The following is a 13298-nucleotide window of genomic DNA, read 5'->3' as shown; positions in this document are numbered from 1 at the left end:
CAGAGAGAGAGGGAGACACAGAATCGGAAGCAGGCTCCAGGCTCTGAGCCATCAGCCCAGAGCCCGACGCGGGGCTCGAACTCACGGACTGCGAGATCGTGATCTGAAGTCGGCCGCTTAACCGACTGAGCCACCCAGGCGCCCCTCCTTTCTTTTTTAAATAAGTAGGTCTTATAATTACCATCAGAGATGGAACTAAGATTGGCCAAATTCCGCAGGAAAGGAGAGTTACAGGGTGCAGCTTCATCTAAACATTGTCTCTTCCCCCGAGTCCTCTTTTGGAGAGCTCCTCTTAGTTGGGGCGCAACCGTCCCCCAGCTCTCTGCTTATTTTTGTTCCTGAATTTTCATTGCATCTAGAGCACTAGCATTTGTGTGTGACTGGTGTTGTGAACAGGTCCTTTTGCATTTTTGTAAACGCTTTTATTCTTATGCTCACCTTTCATGTGTTTATCTAAATATTTCTTTTCAGCAATGTTTAAAGTTTACTTTTATTTATTTTGAGAGAGAAGATAGAAGTGCAGGAGGGGCAGAGAGAGGGAGGCAGAATCTCAAGTAGGTTCCGCCTTGATGCAGGGCTCCGTCTAATGAACCGTGAGATGGTGACTGGAGCTGAAGAGTCGGAAGCTTAACCGACTGAGCCACTCAGGCGCCCCTGCTTATCTACATATTTCTTGCGTACTTACCATGCACAGGCACCGTAGTATGTGACTCAACTCTTTTAGAATGGGTCTCTGGGTTACAGTTTGCAACACATTCACTTACTCAAACCCACATTCTCGCAGCACCAAGTCAGTATTTACTCAACCAAGACATAACATAAATAATTCTCAGTACGCTAATTACCTCTGGGAATGGCAATGCCAGTTTTTTGCTGTGAAGTGTTAAGCCCTTCCATGCAGAGGTGCTCCAATAGCCTTAGAGTAAGTTAGCTTTTTCTGGGCAGGCCTCAAACTTTCCCTTGAACCATGGCCAAGGAGATGATACCTCTGAGTCCTTTTATGGGCCAAGAATTCATCGTGTTTGTCCTTTTTCTCAAACAGCAATCACAGCACCATGTTTCCATTCATTATTCACAATCTACCCTTTGTCATCTTTATCTGGAGACCCAATTGTGTTCCTTTGTGTGATAGGTGAGTGAAGGTTCTCCTCTGCTCTCTTGTCTCCAACTCTGCCGTGTTCCCAGGTTCTTTTCTTTAATGTTAGGGTAAATATCTCTGGTTCATGGATCATGTTAACATTTTAAGCCTACTTGTTAATTTTGAGAGAGAGACACAGAGAGCATGAGTGGGTTAGTGGCAGAGAGAGAGTGGGATAGAATCCTAGGTAGGCTCTGCGCGGTCAATGCAGAGCTGGATGAGGGGCTCGAACTCATGAATCGTGAGGTCATGACCCGAGCCGAGATCAAGAGTTGACGCTTAACCAACCGAGCTACCCGGGTGCCCCAATTAATGGATCATGTCAGTATAGTCATTGTTCCTTACCCCTCTATTACTGCTTTGGTTTGGCTGCATGTAGTAATTTGTGTTAGTCATCACTGATTAACAAGAAATTTTAGTTATAGTTTCATATATCTTGTCCTGTGTTCACGCATGGAGTGTCCCTTGAGCAGGGGGAGACAATGTCTTGGGTCACTTTCTCTTTTGTCTGCATTTGGCAATCAGAGCTAACCTTTCTCAAGCACTTACTCAGGTACCATTCAATCCTCACAACTACTTCATGAAATAGGCGTAATTATTTATGAAAATAGATACTATTATTCACAGTACTTATAAATTATTGTTTGTAGATCAAAAAATTGAGTCTTAAAGATGTTCAAAATAATTATTGAAATAGGTCAACCTCTTAAGTCTTCCCTGTACGCTTCTTTCTGGAATAAGAAAGGCCCTTTCCTCTTTAGCAGTGTGAATCAAAACCCAATACCGAAGAGATGAACATATTATCACTCTCAGCTCCAGACATTCCCATAAAGTCAACTACTCTAACAAAAGTGCTACTTCCTGGAAGTAAAAGTGCAAGTAAGGACTTTTGTTTGATGCAGCTAACAGCAAAAAAGCAGAAAGCGTGAGTCAAAAAGTAATGAGATGCATGGGCTAATCAGCAGAGGCCATTTCGAGAGCCAGAATTTGCCTTAGACCAGGACATGGGACAACATGGCATGTTCTGTTAAATTTTATTCCTGAAATGAGGGCATCAATAATACAAGAGGGGTATCTCAGAAATGATATGGTTCAAATTCCTTTCCTGACAAAAATAGCTATAGACCATCCTTCACAATGAGCATCTAGAGGCTACCAAAGTTAGGCTGCTCACTAATTTATAGGGCTATACCTTCCCTTGTTGGATAGCTGTGGTGTATTAGTTTTTATTGCCACATAACAAACTTAGTGGTTTAAAACAACACAAATCCATTATCTCGCAGTTTCCGTGGGTTAGGGGTCTGACTGTGGATCCTCTGCTCAGTGTCTCACAAAAAGATCAAGGTGTCCTCTGGGCTGTGTTCCTTTCAGAGATCAAGGACCTCTTTCCAGATCACACGGTTATTGGCAGGATTCAGTTGTTTCTTCTAGCACCGAGAGAGAGAGACCACCACCCCCCCTTCTCTTGCTGGTTGTAAGCTAGAAGTTGCTCTCAGTTCTCAGTTCTTAGACACACTCAGAGCTCTTACCACACAGAGCTTTCCATCTTCAAAGATGCAATGGAAAAAGCTCCCTTGCATCAAGCCCCTATCATGCTCTGAATATCCATAACTCCAGAAAGAACACAAGCTCTTTTCTGTGCTCACCTGATCAGGTCGGGCCCACCTAGGCAATCTCCCTTTTGATTAACTCAGCTGAGTCTATGTTGATTACATCTGTAAAATCCATTTTGCCACACAACATAACATAGTCACAGGAGTCACAGCTCATCATATTTATGGGTCCCACCACACTCAACTGAAGGGAATTATACAAGGGGAAGAGTCAATGGAGAGGTATCATGTTAAGATTCTGCCACCAAAGATGGTTAGGAAATTGTCCTGTAATGAAAATAAATCAGGCTGGATTCTGCCAACTTATACTCTGTTCTCCACATCAGCCTCTCAACTATTGGAAGACAAGTGCCTTGATTATTCTTTGGGTAACTATTCCCAATACCTTTTAAACGATTCTATTTTTTTTTTTAATTTAAATCCAAGTTAGTTAACCTATAGTGTAACAATGGTTTCAGGAGTAGAATTTGGAGATTCATCACTTACATACACCCAGCACTCATCCCAACAAAAGTGCCATTCCTAATTCCCATCACCCATTTAGCCCATCTCCCCATCCAACACCCCTCCAGCAATCTGCAGTTTGTTCTCTGTATTTAAGAGTCTCTTATGGTTTGCCTCCCTCTCTGTTTTTATCTTATTTTTCCTTCTCTTCCCCTGTGCTCATCTGTTTTGTTTCTTAAATTCTACATATGAGTGGAATCATACTGTATTTATCTTTCTCTGACTGACTTATTTTGCTTAGCATAATACATTCTAGTTCCATCCACATTATTGCAGATGGCAAGATTTCATTCTTTTTGATCACCCAGTGATACTCCATTGTGTGTGCGTGTGCACGCGCACGCGCGTGTGTGTGTGTGTATACTACATCTTCTTTATCCATTCATCAGTTGATGGATATTTGTGCTCTTTCCATAATTTTAGCTATTTTTGTTAGTGCTGCTATAAACATTGGGGTGCATGTGCCCCTTAAAATCAGCCTTTTTGTATCCCTTGGATAAATACCTAGTAGTGCAATTGCTGCATTGTAGGGTAGCTCTATTTTAAATTTTTTGAGGAGCCTCCATACTGTTCTCCAGAGTGGCTACACCATTTTAAATGATTCTTGTTTGTGAAATCCAGATATCCCTCTAAATACACTATACTTCTTGTTTGAATCTTAGAATTAAATATAACTCCCTAGAAGTTTCCTAAATATTATAGATTATAATAGAACTGTTATTTCTTCTATTATGCTGAATGGGCTTCTAGTGAGACATCCAAGTACTAATTTTTTATAGCTATATCATAGTGGTAACTAAAAATTCAGCCATGACCAAATAAAGCACTTTAATTACTTTTTCACGCATAGCTACGAAGCCCAAGTCATTGATATCCCCACCTTGTAGTTTGAGAATAACTTTAAACACAAACTCAATACCGAGGCCTGTTACACCACATTGTCAATTTCTCTCTTACAATCAAGTCTAGAAAACTTTTTGAATCTTGGTTCTGTCGCCTATATTGTTACCTTTCCCTCATAGTGGGGCGTCAGTCACAGATTAGATAAGCTTGCCTTCATCCAAGCTGTTAACATAAATTTTGACAAAAGACCCGAAAGAGGCCAATAGGGCATGATTTTTGATTTTCAATTTTAATCCTTTGAGTAGGGTTTGTGTGTGTGTGTGTGTGTGTGTGTGTGTGTGTCTTTAAATTAAAGATGAGGAGTACATGCTGTTGTTTAAAATAATTCAGGGGCACCTGGGTGGCTCAGTTGGTTAAGCATCCAACTTTTGCTCAGGTCATGATCTCATGGTTCATGGGTTTGAGCCCTGCATTGAGCTCCATACTGGTGTGGAACCTGCTTGGGAATCTCTCTCTCCCTCTCACTCTGTCCCTCCCCCCACTCATGCTTTCTCTTTCTCTCAAAATAAATAAATAAACTTTAAAAATATATTAAAATAATTCAGACATTCCAAGAACCTGATTTTTCTTACTAATTCATCACATACTGTTTGGTTTCGTAATGGTAGCTCTCAAACAATTATCACTCCCCAAGTTTAATCAGACAAAGGAAGGATATTTCCAATACTAATTTCACTTACTATTTGCAAATTTCCCATAGTAAGTCCTGCCTCCTTGGATGTAAATGAACTCCTTATATTTTCACAGCACTTTCCACATTTCATATATGGGACTCGCAAAACTTTCAAATCAGAGGGGTTACGTGATACTGTTTTCAGGCAAACTAGCAAGGCCCCAAAAGGTGTCCACACTCGTGGTTACCAGCAGATCCTTGACTAAAGCCCAGATCTGTGGTCTTAGAGTCCAGGAATCCTTCACTGTTTCCCAGAAAACAAATTAATGAAGTGAAGAGCTCTCCTGTCAAAACTGTATCTTCCACACCAAGTAGCCCTTTCCTCCCCTGGAGCTGCTCCCAGTTGTAATGTTGACATTTAGTTGGCAGGCGTCAGTAAAGAGGGGGAGAGCACCAGTGGAAAGATTGGCTTTGCAACTCATGTGAACAAAGCATCTCTTGTGTCTCAGAGGCAGAATCAAGACCACCTTTAGAAAGCAAATGCAGCACGAATGGCCTAAGAGAACCCTGAATCAACGGCTGACATGCACACTGTGTGCCTCAATACATGCCTGGCTAAGGAGAGAGACCTATGCACCCCATGTGATTCAGAAAATTAAAGTACTAGGCTAAAGACTTTATAAATACATCACAGAGTTAGAGAAAAAATAAAGAGCGGCCAAAGATTTTCATGAACAGTCATCTACATGTTGGGAAAAAAAAACATCAAAACTGGCACAGAGCTGTTTAGTAGTGAATACAGGTAAGCAGGTTTTAGTTCTTTGAATCCCTTCAAGATTTGAAGCATTATACCATTGTCCAGATCAGTGTGGTATGATAATAGAAGTCGCTGATGTGAACCATGTTTGTAATTGAAATTTCCTAGTGGACGCATTAAAGAAGTAAAAAGCAGATTAAATCAATTTTTATAACATATGTTATGTAACCCAACATATCCAAACTATCATTTCAAAGTGTAACCGATATAAAAATTATTGAGCTATTTTTCTCCTTTTTCTTTCACTATCTTCAAAATCTGGTGTGTATGTTACACATAGAGCACATTTCACTTTTGTCCCACTATTTTGCTAGCATTCAAGAACCATGTATGACCAGGGACTGCCTTCTTGAACAGTGTAGGTGTACGTGAAATCACTTATTTTTATTAGGTTAACAAAGAAGGGTGTGGAGAGAGGGTGGGTGTGGATTTCCCACAGATCTCATGGGGAACTGGAAGACCAAGCAGGAAACTGACACCCTTCTGCTATGTGACCCACATCTCATGGGCCCTTTCCGTCTCCAGTGTTCCATCTCTGTCTGGGCCCCCATTCTCCTCCTCTCCTTTCTCATTGCCTACCTGCAGACACTATTGCAGTGTGAATAGCATGGAGTGTGAAGGGGGAAGAAGGGGGCTCGATTTCCAGCCTGTCCCTTGTAGACTGAAGACCTTTTACAAGTTACTTAACCTCTTTGATCTCAGATTTCTTTCTATGAAATAGGATTAAGTCCTTCATCACTGAATTCTAAGCATCAATTAAAATAACAAATGTAAACTTGTCAATCCCAAACAGACCCTGCAGTTTCTAAGCTTTTAATGATTATTTTTCAAGATGGCTATATGTTTGGTAGAAGAGGCAGTAGGGAAAGAGAACTGGAGAAGTGAAAACTTTTTAAAATATATATATATACTTAATACCAGGCCACAATGTTCTCTTTTTTTAGTACTTAGTGCTTAAAACCTCTCTATACTTTTAGCATAACTTCAACCCAAAGCACACCGAGCTTCAGTAATACAGATATACCAAAAACATAAGAATTAACAAAAAACTTTCAGGTTTTGCTTGAGTTTGTCCAAGTAGATGGAGACCCAGATGATGAGGGGGAGACCCCTTCCTGAGCACGATGTGGGATATACACTGAATACTCCACAAAATGTCTAAGAAGGAAAGTTCATTCTGTCTGATGCATATGGGGTTGGCAAGAACTCCATCATCTAGAAGACAGTCTTCTCAGCCCGTTCCCCAACTATAAAATTGTGCCCTTGGATCTCAAGGAGCCTTACAATAATTAAATCTCTGCAGTTCCTAAAGCCAGTACCACTACAGTTGCACCTACCCATAGCCTCAGATACTTTGAGAAGTCCGTACTCCAAAAAAGGGAAGACTCACCAGTTCATTCTCCTCTCCTTGGTTGAGCAGAGCCCGGTGGTCCTTCTTACTCTTCTCCTCCATCTAAACCAGACTTGTTAGGGTCCCTCCTGACTAACTCTTTGGGGAAAAGTCAAAGCTGCTTGAGCCTTATGTGAACTCAGAGCAGTCACTACTTGTCACTGCTTTCTCAGGTGCTTTTAAAATCTCTTACCACAATCCTCACCTATTAGGCTAACAAAGAAAAGAGAGGAAATACTCTCCTCAGCCACAGGATTGGCCCATTCATCTATCCGCTTAGTGTGTTTCTTTTTTTTCCCCCCTCCCTGGTGTTTATTTGCTGATGTGAGATGTGATAGGCTCTAGACTTAAGTTGTTGAACCAGAAAGATTAATAATTTCGTGCACTGCCCATAAGTATCTCAGCCAATGAATGAGAATGGCCACTTCACTAAAACCCCAAGGCAAAAAGATTAACCAGTTAGAGATGAATAAAAACCCTGTGGAACTTTGGGATATGGATATGTTGGGGTGACAATGAGAATCTAAGGAAGGGGAGTTGGGTTCATGATGGAGAATGTAGCAATCATTTTGGAATCAGGAAAACTTGAACTCTAGTACCTGCTCTACTGATGAGCTTGAGCAGATCACTTAAAATCTGAATTTTAGGTTTCTAATATATAAAGTGTCAAAAATAATTAAATAGTTGATATGACGATCTAAGATATTTGTAAAAAATCAACAATAGCACCTGTCACACTCAATAAAAGATAATCATCGTCACCATTATTGTAACTCTAATGAAGAAAAAAGAAGTTTCTAATAATAATCTGATTCCTTTCACTTTCTTTTTTTAGTTTGTAAAAAGTTTTCAGATAAGCATATAATGCAGGAGGAGCTAGAAAGGCTGATTATTGGGGATATCATCTAAATTTCCACAATTGTATAATTACCACTGAACTTGATATTTTTATCAAAAAATAGGTGCACTGGGATCCACTCAAAGTTTAAGTTGTTCATAAGAAAGAATTTTATCTTTTTTTTTTTCTTTTTATTGCATCTAATCCACTGAGCAAAATCCTTGCCACTTTGGCTATGGAAGAAAACTTACCAGGAGTGAAGACTGCAGAGGATGACACTTGACTCTCTCTTCTGCCTAAGAGAGTCATTGGTTGCCTTCAAGGGAACCAGTGCTGCCTTGAAGTTTAGGACAATCCAACGTGCTCTCTGGCCCAGGAGGAAGTGGTTGATGGAAACAAACAATTACAGCTTTGCATGCCAGAGAGGCTGCTGAAGTGCCCACACTAAAGAGAAATATGTGATCACAAATGTGGCATTTTAAGTGTTACCAATCTGAGGTAGAGCTCAGATTTGGAGAAAGTTGTCCTGGGTTTTAGTAAAACGTAATCAAAGACTTGAGGAGCAGCTGTCACTTACTTCTTACCCATCCACTATTCACTCATATTTCTGCTAAAAGAATAGCTCCTTTGTCTGGGCAGTCTGACTTCAGCTGAAAGCACCAGGAGGAGTCACGATTTACCTAAGAGTGGGCATGTGACCCAGTTCTCAACAGTAACGTGCAAAAGAAAGACAACTAGGGACAGAGATCTTCTGGAAAAGATGAACCTATTGATGAAAAAGAGAAAATAGCTTATTTTCTATCTTTTACTCCCTTCCTTTGAAAGTGATAGGTGAGGATGTGATGCTTGGAGTATGGCAGCCATCTTTCGATCATAAGGAGAATGAAAATCACCATGCTAATGATGGCAGAGCAAAGAACAGAAGAGCTTAGATCCTTATGATACCACTGAGCCATGGCACTAAGCCTGGGACTACTCGCTCCAGACACCTTGTTCCAAACTTAATGAGACGTTCTTAATAAAGCTGCTGCCGTTTGTGGTTTCTGCTACTTACAGCCCAAAGACACAAAAATGTAACACCCATCACAACTCTGTTCAACACCTACTCAGTAATTGCATGTTAAACAACAGATACTCCAGACATTCGTGCTAGGCCTTTGGGATTTAGTGGCAAAAAGGAAAGTCACTATCCTGAGGGAGTTTACGGTTGCTTGGGAGAAACAGACAAGTGAGCATCTGCCTAAGTAGAAAGGATCTAGAACTCAGAGTGAATGGGATAACAGCTTCCTGAAGGAAGTGGCATCTGTGCCGACATTGCAAAGATGAGTGGAAGTTAACCAGGTGGAAGGAATGGGGGATAGAGCTGGGTGGTGAGCACATGTTAGGCCAGAGAACAGAAGGACAGAATGTGGGAAAAGATTCAAGAGAGGTGAGAAATATAGCCTGTGTGGGGTATCAAGAGAAATCAATGACTTAAGAAGAGAGGCAGAGAAGGGATGCACAGAACAATGACGATGGAGATGTAAACAGGGGTGCACCTGGCCTTGAAGAGCTTATAAATCAAGTCAAACTGGTTGGTCCATTCTTTGAGTGGATTGCATGTGTGCCCGTGCATGTGTATGTGTATGTGTGTGGGTTCATTTGTTTTGTTTTGTTTTGTTTTTGCTTAGTATGTGGCTCAAGAGTTCTCCTTACTAGCTAGACCTGAGACCTTTCTACTAATGAACATTCTTTCCATTCAACATAAAGTCTTTGTTTTTCATGTTTACTTGCTTATTTTGAGAGAGAGAGAGAGAGAGAGAGAGAGAGAGGAAGAGAGTGCAGGGAGAGGTGGAGGGAGAGAGAGAGAGAGAGAGAAAATCCCAAGCAAACTCTGCACTGTCAGTGCAGAGCCCATTGTGGGGCTCGAACTCATGAATGGTGAGATCATGACCTGAGCCAAAACCCAGTATTGGATGCTTAACCGACTGAGCCACCCAGGCACCCCCAACATAAAGTCTTCTAATAATTACAACTGTTCACAAATGGCCCACAGTTCATGAGCTTCCGAGCCCTAGCGGTGTGCATGCTGACATTTGGCCTGCTCACCATACAGATAATTGAGTCACCAGGTCAAAGTTTGTATTAGATACTCTTGAGGTTTTGTAAGTACTGAGCTGTTGCTTCAGCCACCAGAGGACATGCTCTGCAGAGAAAATAATCACATCTGCCTTAAACCCTAACTCCCAGAGGATCTGCAACTGATAAAGGTCAAAGGATCCACTGTCAGATGTCCATAAGCCAGATAAAATCAGTCACACTCCTGTGGCTTAGCCAGCCCCTTGCAGGCCCACGTGTGGAAGAGTCGCCAGTTACGTTTATGTGTGTAGCAGGGAAGTGGGGCAAGGGTGAAAGGATCTCTGGTGCGAGAAGCCACATCAGCATTAGTAGGAATGACTTCCTCCATGCTGCACAGCCATAGTGCTCAGGAGGTGATAACTTACGTTGGGACATTGGGACGTTAGGACTCTCGGATCCTTTCTATCTGAAGGCAGCAGATTCTTGATCCCCTGTGGCTGGAAGCAAAACACAGTTCATCCCGTGAACCCCGAAGGCAATCTCCTTACTAATGACAAGAAGTTGTCACCACCATATGCCATAAGGTAAGGCTTCCAGAGACAGGAGGGGAGGGAGGAGCAGGATGAGGAAATGCAAGAGGAAAGGGAGGGAAAGGCTCACCTCACACACATTCCTGAAGAAATGATTCCCCTCAGAGGCCTAGTCTTAGACCTTACAAGGACTTACTGTTCAGAGTAAAGCCAGAGGAAGTATAGAACTAAGAGAGTATCATTTCCTCCCACAGTCCCTGACTCAGAACGCAATTTGGTTAACTGTTCAACTCTTGGTTTTGGCTCAGGTCATGGTCTCTTGGTTCATGAGTTCAATCCCTACATCAGGCTCTGTGCTGACAGCCTGCAGACTGGGATTCTCTTTTTTTTCCCTCTCTCTCTGCCCCTTCCCACTCATTCTCTTCTTCTCTCTCTCTCTCTCTCAAAATAAATAACCTTAAAAAAAACCCACAAAACTTAAATTTTAAAGATATTATTCAAAGTCAGCAATATATTTCAAGTATCAACTAAAATTTGCACTTACTATACAAAAATATTTCAGCTCACAACATGTACCTTGCTTTATTCTTTTTGAAGAGCCTTGGAAGAAAAAAACTAGATAACCAAGTTGAAGCCAGTGGATGGAAATCTGATCGAGCTAAGGAATTAGATTTTATGTGGTTGGCAAAAAAGCATCCCTTAGAGGTGTACAATGACTCACCGACCTGTTCAGCTCCATTCCATTCTGCCCACACAGGTGAAAAGCTGCCGTATGCAATGCACTGTTCTAGGCCCTAAAATGAGAATCTAGAGCTGAATGAGCCTCAAACCCTGCCCTTGAGCTCAGACTACTGGAGTCAAGTTCCAGAATCTAAATCTGTATTTTCTGCTTTCCTCCAGCTGCTCTTGTGACCCATGTCACAAAAGGGCTTTGACAAGTTCATCTTTCATCCACAAGCTCAGTTCCAACTAGTCATTGATATGTTAACCATTCACTGCTCAGCTAGATCCTTTGAGGTGTCTTCCTCCTGTAGAAACTGGATGATTCAGAATCTGTTGCCAGAAGTTATGTTTGATCGTCACTGATTGTTAGAATATCTGAACTTATAGTAGAAAACAAGGCAGCTCAAGGATTTCTGATTAGAGAATGTGAAGCAAGGGGGAAAAGGTATTCCACCTCCCCCACTTACAACTGACTTTGATTCATGAGGCTCTCATTTCTGCTCTTGTTCCAGGCCTGGCTGCCCATTCAGCTGCCCTCTGTAGGGGACAGAGACACAAGTTAGGTAGCTGGGCCAGCTCTTCCATGGCCCTCATGGGGGTCAAGTATGAGAGCCTGCATCAAACCTTAGGATCTTCTTGGTTTTGATTATAAAATTAGTTGGGACGCCTAGGTGGCTCAGTCGGTTGAGCGTGCGACTTTGGCTCAGGTCATGATCTCTCACTCTGTGAGTTCGAGCCCCGCGTCAGGCTCTGTGCTGACAGCTCAGAGCCTGGAGCCTGCTTTGAATTCTGTGTCTCCCTCTGTCTCTTCCCCTCCCCCCACTCATGCTCTGTCTCTCTCTCTCTCTGTCAATAATAAACATTAAAAAGAGTTAAAAAATTAGCTTCAGATGCATTGCAGATACCATAATTTGGTGTGGAGCATTGAAAGTTATTTTTGCTCATGCACTTGCTTATGCTGTGATTTTAAAAGTATTGTATCTTCAGTAATTGAATAAGTATTAATTGACTTAATCTGTTATGGAGTCGATTATATTTTCCTAATGGTTTATACGTCCAGGTTTGGTAGCCCTCGTGGCCCGTGGGTTCACCAACTTTGCTCTGGGGTCCATTCCCATAGCATTTTATACATAAGTCAGTAACAAAACTCTTACCACATTCAAGGGAAAGGACCGTTCTTCAAATCCCAGCATTAAGTTCAGGGAGTGGCAGATATGGTAGGTGCTCAATAAATAATGTGTAAATGAATAAATCACTCTGTCCCTGCCTAGAGAATCTGCTTTACAATATTCCATGTTTCAGATTGGGCAGATGCGTACAGAGTTTTTCCTTTAGGATAGTCATTGGCAGAGTGGAAAACAGAACTAGAGCAGATACTATCTGTGGTCTGTTTAAATCCCTGTGGATGCCTTTGAAGCCTCAACAGGTGTTTGCATGTTCTTCTAATGACCTGCATTGGCCATTCTCTGCAGAGGATTGCCTTTGAGCCCTTTTGCCTGTCCCAGCAAAGACCCCAAAGTGCCTGGAATTTACTCCCCACCCCCACTCTCCCCAAGCAGTCCTGAGCCAATGATGAAGGCTGAGTCTGAGCCTTTTCTCCCTTGCCAAGAGTTAGGACACTGAGGTGAAGTGTGCACTCCCAAGCTCCCTGGCAGCATCAGGTTGAGGTTAACACTTTGCCAAAAATCACATTCTTACTTGTCTCTTCTTCCACTACTTTACCAGTTTCTCCTGGAACAGTTCCTTAATAAAATATTTGCACATAAATCCCTGTCCCGGTGTCTGTTTCTGGGAACCCAACTTCAGGAAAGAACTAAGGCTTCCTGGTATTTGTATCCCCTGAATCTACGTAGGTACCATCAGCCCATTTCTATTGGGGGGAAGGAAACCACTGGCTATATAAGCAGATTTCACCTTCCCATGCCCTCACCTGGCTTTTACCCAGCAACCTCACCTCAAGGCCTCCAATTTCTTTTCTCCCTGCTGTAAAATTTTCCATAAAACGTGAGTTTAGTTTTACCATTTTTTCTGCCTAAGGTTTTAAAAACTTTCCAAGAGAAGTCGTAACTTATTTTATGCTGCTGGAAATGGATTGACTATTGTCAAGGACCTTAAGCTTGCCAAAACTTATGCCACATTGTCCAGGGTACTCTGTGTATTTAGTAGCTGCG

The 13298-nt window shown here is 41.9% G+C and overlaps 1 protein-coding gene across 1 annotated transcript in view; it reads right to left on the bottom strand.

Moving 5' to 3' along the window:
• Positions 1-7115, bottom strand: part of LOC122229800 (probable cation-transporting ATPase 13A5) — a 115233-nt gene extending 108118 nt beyond the window's left edge. The window contains exon 1 of the mRNA XM_042955292.1: positions 6979-7115. Within this exon, the coding sequence (XP_042811226.1) occupies positions 6979-7041 (63 nt within the window). The 5' untranslated portion in view covers positions 7042-7115. The remainder of the gene's footprint in view (positions 1-6978) is intronic.
• Between the last annotated feature and the right edge of the window lie 6183 nt (positions 7116-13298).

The sequence above is a fragment of the Panthera leo genome, chromosome C2, assembly GCF_018350215.1.
Source record: "Panthera leo isolate Ple1 chromosome C2, P.leo_Ple1_pat1.1, whole genome shotgun sequence".
Classification (NCBI taxonomy): Eukaryota; Metazoa; Chordata; class Mammalia; order Carnivora; family Felidae; genus Panthera; species Panthera leo.
The sequence above is the reverse complement of the archived record's forward strand: the minus strand, read 5'-3'. Positions and strand labels throughout refer to the sequence as shown.